The 19,598-nt window shown below is 40.8% G+C and overlaps 2 protein-coding genes across 12 annotated transcripts in view; one reads left to right on the plus strand and one right to left on the minus strand.

The window, feature by feature from the left end:
• Window positions 1-3,237, plus strand: part of MAP7 (microtubule associated protein 7) — a 131,735-nt gene extending 128,498 nt beyond the window's left edge. Inside the window, exons 20-21 of the mRNA XM_080390128.1 lie at window positions 2-2,170; window positions 2,240-3,237. Of these exons, the coding sequence (XP_080246254.1) occupies window positions 2-12 (11 nt within the window). The 3' untranslated portion in view covers window positions 13-2,170; window positions 2,240-3,237. The remainder of the gene's footprint in view (window position 1; window positions 2,171-2,239) is intronic.
• Window positions 3,238-4,505: 1,268 nt separating this feature from the next.
• LOC308064909 (uncharacterized protein) overlaps window positions 4,506-19,598 on the minus strand; it is a 31,636-nt gene continuing 16,543 nt past the window's right edge. For 10 of the 11 annotated variants that reach the window (XM_080390157.1, XM_080390162.1, XM_080390166.1 and 7 more), the window contains 9 exons: window positions 18,606-18,688; window positions 17,241-17,366; window positions 16,390-16,435; window positions 15,096-15,229; window positions 10,844-10,972; window positions 8,642-8,756; window positions 7,578-7,712; window positions 6,228-6,353; window positions 4,506-5,388 (listed from right to left, as the gene is read on the minus strand). In XM_080390157.1, coding sequence (XP_080246283.1) covers window positions 5,267-5,388; window positions 6,228-6,353; window positions 7,578-7,712; window positions 8,642-8,756; window positions 10,844-10,972; window positions 15,096-15,229; window positions 16,390-16,435; window positions 17,241-17,366; window positions 18,606-18,688 — 1,016 coding nt within the window. In that variant the 3' untranslated portion in view covers window positions 4,506-5,266. The remainder of the gene's footprint in view (window positions 5,389-6,227; window positions 6,354-7,577; window positions 7,713-8,641; window positions 8,757-10,843; window positions 10,973-15,095; window positions 15,230-16,389; window positions 16,436-17,240; window positions 17,367-18,605; window positions 18,689-19,598) is intronic. The other variant, XM_080390160.1, reaches the window with a different exon arrangement.

Below are 19,598 nucleotides of genomic sequence, written 5' to 3' on the forward strand. Positions count from 1 at the left end.
GAAGTGATCTGATTGTTTCTTCTGAAGAACCAAAGGTGATATGAGTATCTCTGCAGCCAGTGGAGTTTCCTCCATGCTATGAAGGAGTGTTTTTTTTTTTTTTCTCTCCAGTTTTTTAAAAGATTTCTTGAATATCTTTTTTGGAAGGACTTTAGTAAAACAGCAGAAAAAATGATGGGAATAGACTCGGATCACCTCTTTAATAGCTTTCATCACTAGAAAAATCATGCTTCACATGCGTTACTTAATATGGCTTTTTCCAACAAGCTTTTTCTTTAGTAAATGGATATTTCTGCATTCCTTAAGACACAAGACACTGGAATCTGAAAGCAATGGGCTGATTTGGGTGGTGGGACTTATCCTTTTTTTAAAAAGGTGGGTGTTGGTTTAAAAGGCATAATTGTAAAATTGGCAAAGAATCCTTTACACTTTGTGGTTCTAATACTTGAAAAATAAATACCTCGTTGCTCTACAAGTAGAGTTAATGGGGTGTTTCATTTAAACCTGTTGGTTTAAATATTATTGCAGAGAACTCTAATTATGGGGGCAAAGTATAGGCTTCTGTATCAGGTTCTTGTAAATGTAATTCCTACAGGGACATTCTGTAAATTGAGACGTCACTATGATCTTCTCACATTTTCTCTAAAACACAAGACAAGGCAGGTTTTAAAATGTGAAAATTTGAAAGCATTATTTTTTCATGGACAAGAGGAAAACCTATTGTTCTCCTAGATGATGTATTTATGAATTTTGTTCAGTACAGAAATAAATTGTTTAATTGAATAAATTAGAAAAATGTGGTAAAATGATACTGCAAACTTGATTTCTTTAGTTACATCCATGTTCACAATACTGTAAAAGGCGTATACACGTGTGCGCACACACAAGGAAATACCTTGTTCTGAGTCCTATAAATTGCTGCTTTTCCCAATGATGGAAGACTTTGACTTATCAGACTACTGAAGACTCTGTGAAACCTGAAATACTTGGGTCTTGGATGATGAAGCAGGTTGGTTGGGGGATTTTTTTTATTTTGCTCGTTTCAGAGCAAATGGAAAATGGCCGTTGTTTGTGGTTGTGATGTAGTGTGTGATTTTTATAAAGCAGTGCAGTTTGAGTGGTAAAAGGGTCAATGCAGGTTGCTTTCTCTTTAGTTTGATGCTGATTTCCACTGTCATTGTTTCATCCCTCACTTTAGGTTGCTGTTGGGCAGAACTGTAAAATCTTGCGCCTCTTTGTCCTTTGATTAACAATGCTGTTGCAAGTAGAGCTTGCTCGAGGTACTTGGGTTTGAAGCACCAACCAGGGCTTGATGCATTGCTCACTGAAGTCAGTGAGAAGATCCTTGGCTAGGGGAAACAGAGGTTTATGCTGCTGGAGAATGTACCATTAAGATTCCTGTACTTGCCTTGAGTGAGCACTGAGCTAGGCCTCTAGGAAGGTGTGCAGAAAATCTCTGCTAGAGGAAGAAATTCTCTGAGGCAAAAGCTGAAGAATTTTTGAAGAAATTACTTTCTGCTGCTGTCAAGTACTCATCTTACACAGGCAATGGGATAAAAGCAATGGAAATGCAATGGAAGAGACTTACCTGCCAGAATATATATCTGGAAGGGGAAAAAACAGCCATTCAGTCAGAATGCTTTCAATAGTAGCTTGTGACACAGTAAATAAGTTGGTTCCTTTCTTGCTTTCTTCAGTTTTCCATGTACATAGCCACAATATTTTCAAGTGTCCAAAATATGTAGTTTTTCTTTAAACCTATATATAGCATGTAAGTACCAAATAAAACTTGTTTGAAATATTTATTTCTATTTATATTTTCATTTTCTTGCATAGTTGAAGCAGGAGTCAATCTGCGATGGGAAACTCTTCTTGCTACTCCTGGTCTGCTTAAAACTTTTCTTCAGGTTTCTTCTAATCTCTTTACTAGAAAATCAGTATAGAGTCACTTCAGACAGAAACAGAGCAAAGAGTGAGCCAGTAAGATTTAGCTTCAATTTTATGTGTGAAGATTCATTTAGGCTGAGGTTTACATTATGCTGATTTTGATCTATTTAGGCTCAGGTATAAAGTATGCTCATCCGGTTTGAACACTTGCTTCAGTGTTTGCAGTACAGGTGAAGAGCCTCCTTAGTTTCTCATGTGTGTTTTGTTTTTTTAAACAAGACCAGTAAAAACATTTATAGTTATATAAATAAATTTATAATATATAAATTATATATATAAATATATATATAAGTTATAAAAAAAATTTATAGTTATATTCATTCCAGATTTGCTTCAAGTGAGAGAGAGAAAAGTTCCTCCTTTTCAAGGGCCCGATCCACAGACTAAAAGGGAGTTGGGAATAAAGCTAGGTGCTTGAATCAGAAAAAAACCCCAACCAACCACCTAAAAAAAATATAAGTATTGAAATTTGAAGTCATTGGTTAAGTCCCTTTCTTTAAATGCAGGGGAAAATAGTTTCTTTTCTGTTGAATGTTATTCTTGACCATAAAATATGGTATCAAATGAAGGCCCTCTGCTTTGCCTGCGATTGAAACTGTTCTTGTACTATCAGAGGCAACACTTCACTACTCAGTGAGGTAGCACTAGCAGCTGTAGAAGTTGCAGCCAGCTATTGCGAAGGTACAGAGTAGCAGCCTTTCACAGCAGCTAGGCTGTGTGTTTTGGAAAGACGCCGCTCCTTGCTTGTGTCTTAACAGCACAACATAAAAGCTTACAGGGATAACATTCAGTGAGTTAATTTCGGTACATCACAACTACTGGGTTGTTCACCATTAGTTTTGCTTGTTTCACATGTCTTTTCTCTCTTCATTCCCGATGATTCATTATTTTCTTTCTCGTTAGACCTTGAAATAATGTTTGCAATTAAGTACCTAAGAATACAGATACAGGACAGATTATAATGTCACTGCTTAACATTGCACTGATTTTCTTTTTGGAAAATGATTTGGTTACCCAAGGAGGTGGCCTGAAGTTTGAGATTTTCTGATTTTGTTCCTAGCTATGTCATTCAGCTTTCTGTAGTCCTCTGTTTTAATAAGCCCAACTGCCCACAGCTGAGCACATGGGTGTTTCACATGAGGTTTCAAAAAAAAATATTCCTGTTACAGCAGTATGCCATTTTCAGTATTCATGTGTATCTGAAGTCTCTGTCTCCCTGTTCTTTTTACTGCACCGCAGAGAGGCTTTTGAGTATGTTTTTGGTTGGGTTTTTTGTTTTTGTTTTGTTTTGTTTTGTTTTTTTAAAAAAAAACAGTACTACTGGAGAGAACTTGCAGTTATTGAAAAGAATCATTAACAGAAATGCCTCCCCCAAGCACCAAAGCTAAGCTTAGAGATTTGGGCCACAGTAGTAAAATGCAATGTTGAGATCTTCATTGACAGAATTATTTTTTTATTATTATTATTAATCTTTTATTCCATGTTTATATCCAGTAGCAGCTCTAAAGCTCTACAAGCACGTAAGAGTTATACCATGGTCAGAAATAGCTCAAAAGACAATGTGCTGATTTTGGCTGGGGTAGAGTTAATTTTCTTCACAGTAGCTGGTATGGGGCTGTGTTCCGGATTTGTGCTGGAAGCAGTGTTAATAACAGAGGGATGTTTCAGTTATTGCTGAGCAGTGCTTACTCAGCCAGGGCCTTTTCTGCTCCTCACCCCCCACCACCAGCGAGGAGGCTGGGGGTGCACAAGAGGTGGGGAGGGGGCACAGCCGGGACAGCTGGCCCCAGCTGACCAAGGGGGTATCCCATACCGTATGGCGTCATGCTCAGCATACGAAGCTCAGGGAAGAAGGAAGGGAGGATGTTTGGAGTCATGGTGTTTGTCTTCCCAAGTAACCACTACGTGTGATGAGCCCTGCTTTCCTGGAGGTGGCTGAACACCTGCCTGCCCATGGGAAGTAGCAAGGGAATTCTTTGTTTTGCTTTGCTTGTGTGCACGGGTTCTGCTTTACCTGTCCGTTAAACCATGACAGACAGGAAACTCTTCTGAAATGTTTTCATAAGAAACGGTGCTATCTGGGAGCAGATGTTTGCCTTAAGAGTAGTTCCAAAATTTCAGTACTCCAGCCAGTTGAACATGAAGCTCCAGGAGGATTCTTCTATTTAAAAACAAGTGTATTGATCAAAGGTGAAATTTGATTAGTAACAGATGATGATGATTATTAGACTTTACTGTTCTCTTGCAATTAAAACCTACATTAAAAAATGTAGTGCCCCATAATTTCAAGGCTGTGTGCTACACTTCTTTTCCCCTCAAAAATACTGTTATGATTGGCTAAAAGATCTGTGAGACCCTCTTTCCTCCTGGAAGAGGGGGAAGGGGAGGTTGTTCAGTATCCTGTATATATATATAAGAAAATTAGTTGAATTTAAACATATTACTACTTTTTTTCTGTCCTTTAACTCCTTTCAAAATGAAGTATCAATATCAAAATATAGTATCAATTCCTAATTTTGCCAAATATGTTCATTTTTACCCTGTTGCAAGTACCTTTGGAAATAATGTACCATTTGCAGAATGCAGATTTCCGTATTCAAACACATCTCACCCAAATCATTCATGGTAGCTGCTGTATTCTGAACACATATGCAACATTTACCTGCCTCAGCGTGCCTTTGCTCTTCTGCTGGAGAGTAGTGCCTGCACTGCAGGCAAGGATCAGCCTTAACACTTGCCCTATTCTTGTTTCTTACAAATTTCTTTTAATTTCCGAGTTGTCCCTCAGCAGTTATTTCCTGTAGTAACCTGTTATATTTGTTTGCCACTTTTATATTATGTGTTAATTCTATTATTTTCTAAAGTCAAGTCCCTGGAGTGTGTTCTGGAATAAGGGACATGAAACAGAAACAAAATCAAGATGAATGCAGAGTAACATGTGTACTTGAGAGGTGCCTCTTGAGTAGAATCGGCCTGTTAACATGATAAAACCTCTCAAACACTGGGTTTTTGGGGGGAGGAGGAGAGGTGTGAGCAAACAAAAACAAACCATGGAAGATTAACCAAGTGTAACAGGTGTTCTCCAAACCATTGGAAGGAATGTAGCCTTAGTCCTCGAGCACACTTCAGCAGCCAGCCAAAGTGTTCAAGGGATTGTCTTTTGACCTGCTCTGATTCTTGTTATCAGAACATCTCTTTTGTATGATGAAACTGCAAGTAACAGGAAAACTTAAACTATAGGAAGCAATGAAAAAAGTTGTCTTCTCTGAAAGTTCAGGCTCTTGGACTTCGTAAGTTGTCATAAGCCATCCAGCTTATATTAACTGTCTTCGTGGCAAATAGCTGCCCTAAGGAGCTCTTGAGTTTCTTCTGTTTGTTGACGGACTTGCTCAAGGAGTTTGGCTATTTGGCTTTTTCTGAATGCTAATGAAAATTCTGGATCTGAAGAGGAAAAACAAGTGTTAGGCAATCTGCTGTTTTCCCCTGTATTTTAATGGAGGTGCTTAGAAAGCTTGTATGTCAGGTTACATGCAGTTGATGATTCTTATTACAGTGTAAAGTATAGAACAATATTCTACCACACAAAGCACATACAAATCCAGTTTTCATCCCTATGACCCTTCAAGACTGTTTGCTGCTAAATTCTCCTGGTCCAGACATCTAAACCTCAGTTTGCCAAATTCAGCCTATCAACATAGCAGGCTCTGGCTCTACGTATGTGAAGATACATGCTATATACATTTATTACCATATTTATTACAGCTCCCATCTGTACTCAACTTCTACCCAAAACCAAAAACACTAATGAAAAAGGGAAAAAGAAAAACTAAGGAACAGTATGTTAAGTAGGAAAGAGATGTGAGATTTCTCAGCTTTAATACTAGCTAATCATGCAATTTGCTTGTTTGCTTGCTTTATCAAAATAAACTAAATTCATATTTGAAAAGCTTTTAGGTTGCATCTAGTGCCAGACATTCTTATATTAGATAACAACATCTGTATGTGATGTCCTGCTTCCTGGCTGACCAGAAAGCCTTTGGTTTTAAAGCAAACAAACAAAAATATGCTGCCTTGACCATTATACTCTTCATTACTTAAAAACAGGTAAGGTAACGGCTACCCTTGAGATTATTCTGTTTGCTTAAGTGAACCGAGCCAGTCCCCAGAGGAAGCTGCCCAGCACCGTGATTTTTGCTATAATGCAGTGCCTGTTTCCCACTAACAGGAGCAGGCAGCGTCTGGCAGCATGCTGGGGGCTCATCCCAGCATGAAGGACCTACCTTCCCGCAGTCTGCAGAACGTAGCGATGCCCAGCTGCTGAAAGCGGATCTCTTGGTGGGTAAGAAATTTCTTGAGGTAGGCCTGAATATCTCCGATGTGACACTTCAACAAAACCATTGTTTTTTCTGCATAATCAGGAGAATGACTGGAGATCAATAAAACATTTTGAAAACTGATTTTTGTAATAACATTTCAGGTCATTATGACTTGCCTACCTTCAGCTACAACCAATGTTACTGCAAAGAACAGCAAAGAAGTTCCATGTACTATAGCCTCTAATGGTATTGCTGATACTTCAGGTAAACAAAACGCTGAGTGGGCTGCTGTGCTAGGAAGCTGGTCCTCGTGCGAGGTGCATGCTGATTGACAGACTGATCAGCCTGATGTGCTAACCTATCCATCAAGTGATTGTGCTGTTGGACTCTGTTCGCTACTTGACAGTCTGTCCTGTTGCAAATCCTCCATGGTAGAACTCAAATAGGTTTGTGATGAGTCTCCAATAAGGGAAAACCACAAACTTCAGTTTCTCTCGCATCTAAAATCTAACCATGCTTTTCTAGAAACCATGGTAAGAATCACCTGAACACCTTTTTCTTGCAAGTCTTAAAGAGTCTCGTCTGCATAGGATGAGTATATTAAGCTATGTAATGTTTGTTTCTGCAGGTAAAAATAATGTTCTTTTCATTCTCTCTCACTGAAACTTAAAAAAACAGACTGCGTTTTTAAAAGCCACTTCACTGCTCCCGCTAATCTAGTCTACAATGGCAACAGCAGTGTCTGGTTCGGTAAGGTGCTTTCCTCTTGCTGGTCAGGGAACAGAGCTGAACTAAAATTCTGGAACACAACCACCCCATTGGAGTTGCCTCTACCAACCTCTGCTCCCATCTGTGGGGAATGCTATCACTTCGGATACACCAGAAGGAGGGTCAAACAGATGAAACGATGACTCTTGTCTGAAACATGTTCTCATCTTTCCCTTGGTAAGGAGTATTTTACACTTGCCCACCTTCCTACTTACGTTGTTTTTAAGGACTTCAGAACTGGCTACAGACTAGACCTGCAGAATGGTAGTGCTTGAGGAAGGCAACAAACACCTGAATCAGATCTTTATTTATGGTCCATTTTCATCCCTGGGCTTCCTCATGCACTCAAGCACTCTGTTATGAGCATTTGAAGGGTGACTGCGGGTGCTTTTATGCTAACAAATTTGTAGACACCAGACAGAGGATGCTATAGGAATGTAAAGGTTGCTTGATGCCTGACAGTTAACTCATTTGGGAAAAGGCTCATTTCACTCCAGCCAGCCATAAATCTCTTTGGAAGCACAGTTAATGCTGTGTGACAGTTACCGTGACCTATCATGTGCTGGATGATGGAGGCAGCATGGAAGGATGGCTCGGTATGTTCCAGATGGCCAGCCAGTCTCACTAAGCACTTTGTCAAGGGCTCATCCATCCACTGGACCATGCGTAACGTGGCTCCTTCTGGAAGACAGAGAGGTAAGAGAGTAGTCTGTAAACTGAAAGTCTAGTGTTGAAGAAACGAAGGTGAGAGGTCTGCCAGAAACCATACTGTCTAAATAGGAAACCCTTCATGCAGCTGGAGAAGCAAAATAAGTGCTGAACTTGTGCAGTAAGTATGTTTAGGTTGTAAAAAAGGGTCGTGTCCTGAGGTTATGCTCTCAGTAAGCTAGGGCCACAGATGTAATTCATAGAAAGGCTGATGGATTTTTATTCTGTTGGCTTTATGTTCTCAAAGAATGGATGAATCACTTCGTGAATGAGATCTGCTCTTGCTTAGTGGGCTCAGTCTGCCCAGCAGCTGCTGGGCACCTCCTGCAAAATTAAATGTGACATGTCACCAGTTGCATGGCAGTTAAAACAGATATAAATGATGAAAAATTCGACAAAGAGTATCCAATGCTGGTGCAGGCTGGGAAAATTTACACTGATCCCCTCTGCCATGAGAAGAGCCGTACCTTCCACAGGTGCTACTCTGGGATCTCTTGTAAAATCTATGTGCAAAAAAAAAAATTAAAAAAGAAAGCCACGTTGTATTTTAGTCCTTCTCTTCTTATATTAGTTCCTGCTATTGTGAAATTAATTCAGCTGGAGAAACTGGGTGGCATTACAAGTAAAGTAGACAGGCCGCACACAGCAGTGAAGTTCAGCACAAAGAATTTTGAGTAAAAAATTTTAAGCAGTTCAACAGAAACAAGCACTAACAATGGAGCCCACGTGTCCTGCCAGTGAGTCAGATCTTGCACCTCTTGAAGCTTACGGCAAAACTCTCCATGAATTTAAAGGGAAAGACCTGGGCTGTACATACCCGCTGTGCTTCATCATCATTAGGATTAATAAAGGATACATACACTTCTCAGATTAAGCTATTTATAGTGGGGTTGCTTCCCTACCTTGCTTTGCTAGCTCAGCAAGGCAAGATGTCACATAACAAAGAGAGTCTTCTTGAATGCTGGTAGAAAGCATGGTCTGGAGAAGACCTTCAACACATGGGCTTTCAGTGATTCTCTGCAACAAGAAAGAGACTCATGTTTAGCACTTCCATTATGTTTTAGTGGTGTCTGAGGACTTCAGAAGCACTGACCAACTAAGCAATACTGAGGGCTAAAACATCGATAATGGAAACATCTCCTCCCAGAGCTACAACCACCAGGTGCAAACACTTTGGATTGTTCAGAGATCACCTGATTTTAGGCATTCTCAGGGCTCGCTCTGTGGGATGTTCTCACGATCACAGATCACTCTGAGCTCAGAGACTTCCCTGAGCTACTGCTGCTGTACCAGGCTGTATGTTAGTATTAAGATGTCATTTGCTCAGGTCTTGCTGCAGAGGTGAATAAGCTGAGTGCTACAGGGCAAAGCATTGGGAAACGTGGACATTTTTCTATTTCTTTTATTGCCTCCAGGGCTTTGAAAACTTTCTGGTGTTGAAATGCTCTCATCTGCAGAAATATGAGCTGACCTCTCACTAGCAAAGGTGAGTTCTGTTTCTGGAGGGAAATGTTATGAATTAAACATTTCTGTGTATCCATTATTTTTTAGGTTGAATCTGCTATGCTAAAAGTAGTGTTGGACAGCATGTCTCTGTACTGGGATATATATTTTAAAGAGTAAGTTAAAAGAAAGGAGATTTAGCCTGTAGCTGACCTGGATAAAAAACACATGAGACCAAGAAATGAGTCCTGAATGAGTTACCTGGAGGTGACTGCTTATAGTGAAGTTGAATCACAAAGTTATCGGCTCTCTGGGAGGTCCTAATAATGAAAGCTGCTCACGCTTCCATAAGGGAGCTCAGGTGTCTATCAACAAAAGGCACTGTCATTTTTTGTGTGCTCATTTTATGCTGTAGTTTTTTAACTTGCTGCTTAGAGGCTGAAGCTGGATTCAAGACTGCTGCCTTTCAAGCTCCCATACTCTGTTCATGTCCTGTTGGTATAAAACCTTTTTTTTCCTCTTGTGCCAAGGACTCATGTATTTTAGGGATGGTTCCTTAGAACTGACCCTGGAAACCTGGCACTCCTACTCATGGCTGTGGATTCACTTATGCAGTGAGAGCTAGGTACTCTATACATTATAAAGTTTTATGAAGGTGAACCAGCTTCCTGTTGATAACAGAACAGTCACAGGTTTTAAGTGACAAATATGGCGATTTTTTTAAAGCAAACTTTGAAAGGATGGTCCATTTCTACTTTTACTCTGGGCTGTCAAGTTAGAGGGAATCTATTTCCCTGCAAAAAATGGATTTCACAATTATCAGAAATTCATGTAATTCTTATCTTAGTATAAGTGACAAAAAATATTGGAAATAGTTTTCCTTTTGGCTACTTTAAATCTCTGGAACTAATGGTAATTGGATCATGAACAAAGAGGAAAAAAGGAACTGAGTCTCCAAAAGTGTGTACTAGAAAGTGGGGCAAAGCGGAGACAAGGATTTGGGTTGGGTTTTCCCCCCAGTATTGATTGTTACTAGTGGTACTGTTTGATCAAGGTACTCTTAAAAGGCAGGGAGAAAGGAAATGTATCCATCGGTACGGATTGCATTAGAAGCAAAGTCAACAATAGAGGTCTTCGTAGCATCTCAGCACAATTAGTATCTTGCCAACCAGCAAAAATGTACATTCAATATCTGGGGTTATATTAAAAAAACTGGCAGTGAAATTAGATCAGTGTTGAACACCATAAGTGGATAACTAAGGGCAGCCAAAGAGTAGGAGTTAGGAAATAAGGATTCAGTTTATAACAAACCTCGGCATTTCCTGGATGGTTTCTTTAATTAGTATGGAATGTCTTTGCTAGAAGTACGTTTTATACCTGTGATGCAGTTATTCAAATTAGGTAACCACATTATTCATAGGAAAAATTAGACATTTCTTATTTTCATTAGCATTTTTGTATTATTTTAGGAAAATATGAGTAAAACCCCCTTTCATTATGGCACATCAGATCCTTTTATTCATACAGACAATTTTGTGTAGAGTATCCTTGGGGTATGTTTCATTTAAAATTATTTTTTTTCCGTGGGTAATGCAGATTTGATGTAAATATAAGTGCAAACTCCCAGGGTATAGTTCCATTAAAAAGTACTGGGTACCTACCTGTCTGTTTTTGGAAAGGCTCAGGTTTTTGATGATACAAGCAGCATGGCCAACAATCACAGGGTCTGTTTTGTGTGCTGACAGCAGCATCCCCAGGCTCTGCAGTAGCTCCGCACATGCCAGAATGTCCTGAGAAGAGCAACTGGTATCTCAGTTACATCCAGTACAGACAACACAATGCAACAACTGTGGATGGATAGACAGATCTTAGCTCTGAAAGAAAAGCATTACTTGGCTCATTTAAACCACTGGTGTAGCAGCTGGGTCCAGTGCTTTTTCTCTCAAAACATGGTCTACTGACTGGCACTGATCTACAGAGCACTTGCTATGTAAAGCTGGAGTCTTTTGGTTCCAGTACTTTACTTTCGTTTGTATCAAACGCTTCCCAGAGGTTGTTGGTAGTCAGGGGAAGGCCGTGTGATCCTGACTGGAAGGAGAAGTGGTCAGGGTAGGTGTGAAAGGCAAAAGTACACAGTGAAGTAGCAGCAGTGGTGTGTCCTTGAGTACCTCGGCAATTTACCTCACCTACAATAATGGACCGTATATTTAGATCAGTTTGTAATCGGGCATCACTTTAGTAACACGTTCTGAACAGCATCTTCCGAGTTTATAAATACATTTATCTGCTGTCTGATGGATATTCTAGAGGGACTTTACTGAGTCCCTCTCTCTGGGAATGTGGTCTTCCTCCAGTCACCACTAATATTAATTGAATCAGATCTTCTGAGTTTGGATTACTGCGCAGGTAGTTTCCTCAATAACACTGTGGATTAAGGAGGCACGGCTGTTCTATAAAAGAAACCTGATCTCAACAGGCTCTGGGTGGGGTCTGCAGTTAAAAGCAAAAGATTTCCCTTTGGGAGCATTTTTTCTTTTAGTCTCTTTCCCTTAGGAATTTTGAGTTCTTTATACCATTCTTACATTTGTTAGCAATTAACTATATTATTTTTGCTACTTAGAAATTAGAATTTGAGACATTACAATTAGCGAGAGTGTTCAAGACAAACCAAATCATTGCTACTATATACAGTTGAGAAAATCACATAATTCTGAAACCTGTGAAATGTCAGGATCACTGAAGCAGTGCTGAAAGGCAGATGTCTTTAAGAATTAGTTTAGCTTGCATCTTGCTTTCACTTAGGTTGAATTGCAAAAGTGCATCTTATTTTCTTTTGATATCAGCTGACATCTTCACGTACATTCATTTTAAGCACTGTCACAACCAGCAATCCTAAAATAAAACATGAAAATAGATGGAAAGGGCAGTGCTGTGCCTAAACTCAGGGCATTTAAAGAAACCTATATGCAGATATAGCTGTACATTTTCTCTGGTTTTAATTTTGCTTCCCTTCAAAGGAAGAAATAATATAATTTTAGATAATCCAGTTAAATTACCATCGGTGACTGTTCTATGCTTCTGGACTAACTGTCCTCTTTTCTGTATAATCCCATCAACTAACAGCACCCTTATTTGATTTGCTACAGCCTGAGAGGAGGAAATTTTCTATGGACTATAAATGAACTTTCTAATATATAATGACTTCCCTGCCGAGCTCTTCCATTTATTTAGGACCTACATTAGCAAGTGATATTACTCTAAATTTTGCTGAACCTCTTTTTTTGGCTGGCATATGGTTGGGATCCAGATTTTGTTTTCTGGCTCAATCCCGCACAGCATGAAGGAATCATGAGAAAACTGAGTAAAAATGGATCTGGTGGCTCAGATGGATATTGATCTCACCTCTCCCAAGACTAAAGAAAAAAAAAAAAACAAAAAACAAAACAACAAAAAAAGCACACCAAGGAAAAGCATTCCAGCAGCCACTGCACTTACAATTGCAATGCTGCACTTGTACCCCTTATCCAGGGTTTTCTTGCCAAGATAAATATTATCCCCTGTTTACCAGGTAGCGAGATGGGAATGCGAAGTTATTTTGTACCTGGAGTGGAAAATCGGTGGCATCATCTGGTATAGACGGATGCCTGCCATCCTGACTTCCAGGTCTTTGCTCAAAGGAGTATGATTTAAATGGCTGTTTTCTTACAACACTTGACTCTTTCTTTAGTGTTTCAGGGTTGTGCTGTCCTTGGGAGAACTGAATAAAGTTCCCCCTGCAAGAGGGAAGTTTTCAAGTGCTTGCCGGGAATTGCGTTCAACAGCCCAGCCAGGGGATCACAAAGAAGAGGCTTAAGCAGGGAGAGGAGCTCCTGTGAAGCATTCCTGGGGGTTTGCTTCATGGTAACGAAAGGGCAGATGAATTCTGCCCTATTGTATCCTCGGTAGTATTTGTAATAATTCAAGCCTCACTTGACTTGGTTGTAAAGATTAGCTTTGTTTGGTGGTTTGTTTTCCAACAGCTGTTCCCATGGAGAAGTCCCTCTTTCACTCACAGAGTATTCAGCCCGAGTTGGAGAAAGAAACCTTGAAAGGATTTGAAAAACAGGCCAGAAACGGCCTGGAGGTGGGGAGGCAGGATATGAGTGAGGAGAGGTCAGCCTCTTCTCAGAGTGCCCAGGGCTCACTTGCACAAAGCAGCAACATTCAGTAGTCAGGGACAGCCGTGTTTGCTCACTAAAACAAATTTGGAGACTTGGATACTTCTCACTGGAGAATAAACCCCCAAGGGCAATGCTTTGCTTTCCAGCCTCCTGCTGCTGACCCTGTTCCCCCATGCAGGATGGGCTGTTTCATTGCTGGTGTAACAAGACTGAGCTCCCAACACCTTTGTTCCCACTGACACGGTGCCATGTGCCCCTTGTAGCTGGGGGGCTGAAGCGCTGGTAAGGACACGTTTCAGGATCGGGGAGGAAGGGAGCTGTGGATACTCTTTGCAGGGAGAACAAAAAGTGCAAATGGTGTTCGGAGGCAAGAAAAGCAAATGTGGGTGGGGACAATGTTCCAGCATAATGCCTCACACTGAGTAACATTTTTACCCTGCAAATAGCCTCCAACTAACTTAATGTATTTCAATTGTAAGCTTGTTGAGAGCAAATTGTGTTTTGATTGCATGAGGCAGTTTGACAGGCAATGAGGGTGTTTGGTGCGAATGTAGCCAGCACAAAACCTACAAACCCACAGTGCCTTTGGATTGGAAAGCTGCGTACGTGCAACTGAGATGTAAGGACATCAGGCTTCCAATATCCGGAGGAAATTTCAAATCAAGCTGAGCGTATTTCAGCCACGAGGAGCCCCTAAGCCCAGCTGTGGTTACTCAGACTGTCTGTCACTACTGCTTAAAGCAACGTGGCAGGAAAGGTTCTCACTTTTTTTTTTTTTTTTTGCTTTATCTACCCAAACTCAGACTCTCTTAAAAGGTTATTGTTAGCTTAAGACACCTATCAAAAACCACTTCATATCCACGTTCCTCAGGATGTTTTTAATTACTGTAATGGAAAAGCACATTTAAAAATCATAATAATTTGTCAGTTTACTACCTACTGGTTTTGCTGTTTTACGCGGAGAGGATGAAAGTACAGTGTTAGTACTGTAGTACTAAAGTACTGAAGGAGTGCCTGTTTTGTTTATTTGCTGTAGTTTATTTCTAGTCAGACTTCTCCATGTATTTGCATAGTGTTGCATGGTTAATGGTGGTGTTTACCCTGAACATGGGCAAAAGAACCGTTCTGTAACAGATGCGATGAGACACAGGAAAGTCCTAGTGAATTAGCTAAAGACAGACAGGACTTCAAATTGTATGCACCTCCCTTTCTGCCTTGATCCAAATTTAAAAGATGTTGAATTTATGCAAAGGTACTCTTAAGTAACTGTCCATGTAAGAAAGGGGTTTTTTTGCACTCTATTTTGCACTGATGCACTTTAAATGCACGCATTTAATTGGTTTATCTGCTTTTCAATGTGAAGCTTTGTTACCAAGGAATAACTTCCTCAGCTGCCCCTATGGTTACGGTCCCTCACGATGCTATGCAGTGTCCATGCACCCAAGGTGTCAGACACCCATCTGCTCCTCCACCCTTCCCTTGGTCCCCTTACAGGCGATCTGATTAACTACAGGATCCTTTGGATCCCGCTCACCACAACAGGTAGGCTCCTCAGGTAGTTAGTGACAGCGGAGGTGCACCAGACAAAACCTCGTTACTTTGGGCAGGTGACAGAAGGGTTGGGAAGTCTCACAGAGCCTACTGGTCATTCTCAAAATGAATTTGTATGCAGTTTTGCCATAATGGAGCATGACACCAGGTGGTGGCCAGAACTACGCTTTCCCCTCTGGTCTTGGGAAATGACCTCCCCTACCTGGTTGTGTGGGTGTTGAGACAGTATCCAAAGCAGAGCGATGGAGGCACGGCACACGTCCTCGCTGCCAGATGCCAGGAGAGAGCGCAGCTTGGACAGGACATCCTCAGCAACCATCTCAGCCTGGATGTCTGCTGGTTTGGGAAGACAACCAAGGTCAGGGAGCTTCACAGCACCATGAGGAGGCATTCTGGCCCCAACTTCAAACACTTCACTGCACCTCAGTGTAGAGGGGACCTTGCCGTCTCCTTGGGCTAGGATAATGCTGGATGTTCAGTTATAAATACAAACCCTCCTTTGTTCTGGCTCCTTTTGCCAAAGGAGGCTTGAGAGCAGAACATAGGTTTGGGCACCCTTCAGTTTGTGTCTGGACTTCAGCAAGAAGAAAGGAGGGGAATTTTCTGGGTAAGACCTAATTGGCATAAGACCTAATAAGAAGGTGGCAGCTGCTGCTGCACAGACGGGAAGACCTCCCCAAGCACCACCTATCTTGCAGAGTTATGGTTAGCCAGGGAACAGATCAGCCATGCTGCCTGAATCCTTATACCCCACTTGTCCCTTCAACCTCGACGAGTGCTTTGGAGCACTAAAACAAGTGCCAAAGCCTGCAGATGGAGCAGCAGTCCTGAAAGGCCAAGCAGACCAGGGCTTTTTCAAGCATGCCAAGGAGCAGTGCAGCAGCTCCTTCACTCCCAGCTCCACCGAAGTTGTGACTGCTTGAAAATTAAGCACCTCTACATTTTCTAGATGAACAACCCTGCTCTGGACCCTAGGGCTCTAGTGTTGAACATGCCAGTCCACTGCTTTCACCTCCCAAGGATGCCATAGAAACAGATCTTGGGCATTTGAGAGGATTTTTTTTTAAGAGAATGACAAATGCTTGGGAGAAGAAAATTTTATTTAATGATAGACAGATTCATGCCTTGGGAGAAGGCAGGTCCCCACTCAAGCAGAAATTCCAGGTGACTTTCTGTCCTTCTCAGGTTTAATGCTTAGGAAACATGGAAGGGTGAAAAACTTAAGTGAGTTGCAAAGGCTTTGTGCATAAGACCACCTCTGCTGTCTCTCTCCCTTTGTCCAGCTATTTCCTCTCCCTACCTGGGAGCTCTGAGGCAGATTTAGTTGTGTATGCACTGCACCGCCCTCTTCCCTTAACATCCAATTAAAATGTAAAAATAGGGTATCACTTTGCTTTTAATATGAAAGGTTCCCCACCCACTGTGCTCACTCTGAAAGGCAGCGAGAGAAAGAAAAAGAAACAGTGTGATTTGGTTATCTCAAAGATACTGCTTACCACTGGTAGCCAAATTCCTTAGGCAAACACATGCCTGGCTTGAAACCTGCTTATGCCAAATAGGGGGAAGAAAAAAACAAAGAATGAGAGGGGGAAAAAAGAGCGTTTCAGTAATGCATGTTCTTGGTTATTGTATACAAAATAAATGTGACAACACTACTACGCTATTACATTATCTTCAGAGAACAAGTTTTGGGATTATTTTTTTTTCCAGAGTTTTGATGACTTTTTTTTTCAACTTCCTCTAGTGTCAGTAATCCTGTTGTTGATGAGGAAAAGCCAATGGGGTTTAGATGTTGCTTTATTTTAGAACGTCAGATAAAATAGGAAACCGGAGTGAATCTGGCTCATTTGCTTTGCCTTTTTTCACCTCCCTCCTACACAGCGTTTAAGGTTCCACCCTTTAAATCCTGTACTGTGGCTTATTGAAGTTGGTGTGGTTCCCAACAGCAAAATTTTCAAGATATTATTCTTTGAAGCCATGTAATCAAAGTTATGGGTACCATAACAGATGCTTCAGATACATTCTGTTGCAGAAATAATGATCCAAGATAGTTGAAAGCCTGGTCAAAGAACTTCACACATTTAGTTTCAAGCTTAAAGAATACACACTATCCTAGTCTAAAGGAAGTGTCCAGGGCTGTGGAACAACTTGTGGAAGGATTTCCCTTCTCTTTCTCCATGCACTGACCTTGTAGAAGCTATGCATCTTCTAATATATGTCTTTTCTCATGGGAAAGATGCCACATAGGCACCTGTACAGTAGATGAGCAGAATTGTGCAAAACTGAAACTGGAAGCGCATAGCTCTACTGTGATGCCTTTCACATAAAGAGAAAGCTACAGCTTTACCTTGTCCACAGAAGAGGATAGGAGAGAGATGAGTGTCCGCAGCAGGAATCTGTTGCCAGGTCTCAGCATGGCTTCGTGGTGCTGAATGTTAGCTGCCACATTGCTTAGGGCAGCACAGCTGTAATACTGCAGAGAGCCAAGAAAAAAGTAGAGGGAGAGGAGGAGGTCACAATAGTGACAGGTTATAAGAGAATAAAAATAAATTGCAGAAACTCTCAGATCTAGAGCTGATGAAAAAAAAGTGCTTTTTCATCTAAAGGGTGTTTTATTGGGTAGATGTGATAACAGCCTAGGTGGGCTTCCTCTAGAAAAAGTGATGCAATCTGTATAGCTACACAGTCATGCTGTGGCATTGTATGTTGTACAAACCCATCAGGACCCTGGGTATTTGGGAATGTACTGTGCTGCTGCAACAACACTGCTGCTGGCACCTAACTTAGGTCATCTGCAGCTACTGCATTACATGTTTACATTTATTTACTCAAGCTGGATGTAGTCATTGTCCTAGCAGGCCACAAGATCATGTGCAGAGGATTTAAACAGTAATGATAGGGAGGATTATATGTGTAAGAGTATATATTACCAGGGAGGTATAATTAGAAGAAATAGGTTGAACTTCAGAAAAGGAAATTTTAAGATGAATCTCACAGAAAGTTGATAATGCTAAAACAGTTTGCAGAAAACAATTTCAGAGGCTCCATCCCTTCAGACATTTAAAAGAAATCTGAATAGAGAGAACTAAAACCAATGGAGGAAACAATCCTGTACTACTCAGAGGACTGAATGAACGAACTAGTGGATTTTAAGGTTTGCAACTCTGCTTCATAGTTTTTCATCAGCATACTTCTGAACCATGAGCAGCTCTCAAGTAGGCAGAGTCACAAAGAGGTGTCTGTGGTAGGTGTAATATAGGAAGATTTCCCAGATATGTCCAATAATAAGAAAAAAATCTTTGCAAGTTATGCCTCTCAGAACACTTAGTAACATTGCTTAGAGTGGAAGATCAAAGTCAGGATGCAAAAAAACCCCAACAAACCCCACAACAGAGGAAGAGGCCTGTCTGCAACTTGTTTGATGATCTGAAAGGCACAAGAAGGTAACCGCATAACAACTGTGTGCATGCATTCATCTGTGCTAGCAGATGCACTTCTGCATCACAAACTTTCTCCTGTGGAGCTAGACAAATTCAGCTATTTGAATTTACATTATCTGACTGATCTGAGTTTCACCATGATGCTCTCATGTTTCCCCACTTCTCCAGAGAAAGCTTCCCTCCTCTCCACCTTTTCACTTCTACATGCTGTGGTTTGTGCTCTCCTTACAGTCACAGTTACTATTTAAAAATCTGACCTGTTTGACCCATACCTGCACTTCCGAGTCAGGAGATTCCAGCAGCAAAGCAAGAACCGGTAGGGCTCCTTCCTTGCATAGGACCTGTTGGATTTTCTCTGCCATTAAAAAAAAAAAGAAAAAAGTGCTGTTAGGGTGTCTTTCCCCTTCCCACCCTCTCATCTGGAGGCACCATCCAAGAGGGATATGCACAATCACTGGATTCTAGAGAGTGGTAATGTTGTCCAAATATATGCCAATCAGTGTGACTGAAGAGTATGTAATTTAGAGCTTGTGCAATATAGCAGTGTGCAGACATTTTAGCAAAATGGCTAGCAGGCTGTCTGATCAATTAAGCCTTTGCTGGTTTTATGCTAAAGACTGTTCTCAGAATCTGCATTGTTACAGAAGCTGAAAAAACTCAGGTATGATATTCACCATGATTTCTGTGTTTAAAAAACAAATTTTTAAAACTCTGAATAACAGAAGTGTAATAGTCAACTGTAGAAGTTCTTGCCAACCATTCCCTGCCACCACAAAGAGATAAGACACATTACTGACAACTGCATCATTTAGTGGTGTGGAATAATGATATATCATCTAAATAGGTGAGATTTAATGCTGGTTTGTTTCAGAGTTAATGTATGGTAGTGCACATAGTATTGCAGAGGACCAAATAGGGCTTTTGCTAGAGCTGTTGGCAGGTATCCCAATGAGCCTTTAATGTCTGGCCCATAATTGTTATATTTTGCATCTTCCAACACTGTTAGGGATAACAGCCAAACTTTCCTAGAGCTTGACCTTGTTGGATAAACTTCTGAGATTGCTTCAAAGTACCAGCAAATGTGCTGCTGATTTTTTAGACCAAGTTATTTCTTTAATAAGTGATTTTTTTTCCTATTTCTTTGACTGATTATTTAAGTGCTTGTACATTAGCCCTGTTGGAGTTGAAAATCAAGCCTTTCTCTTGTGGTCCTAAGCCAAAAAGGATCTCTGTATTAGCTAAAGAGAGGCCAAACTTAAATCATC

The sequence above is a fragment of the Falco punctatus genome, assembly GCF_963210335.1.
Source record: "Falco punctatus genome assembly, chromosome: 5".
NCBI classification, from domain to species: Eukaryota; Metazoa; Chordata; class Aves; order Falconiformes; family Falconidae; genus Falco; species Falco punctatus.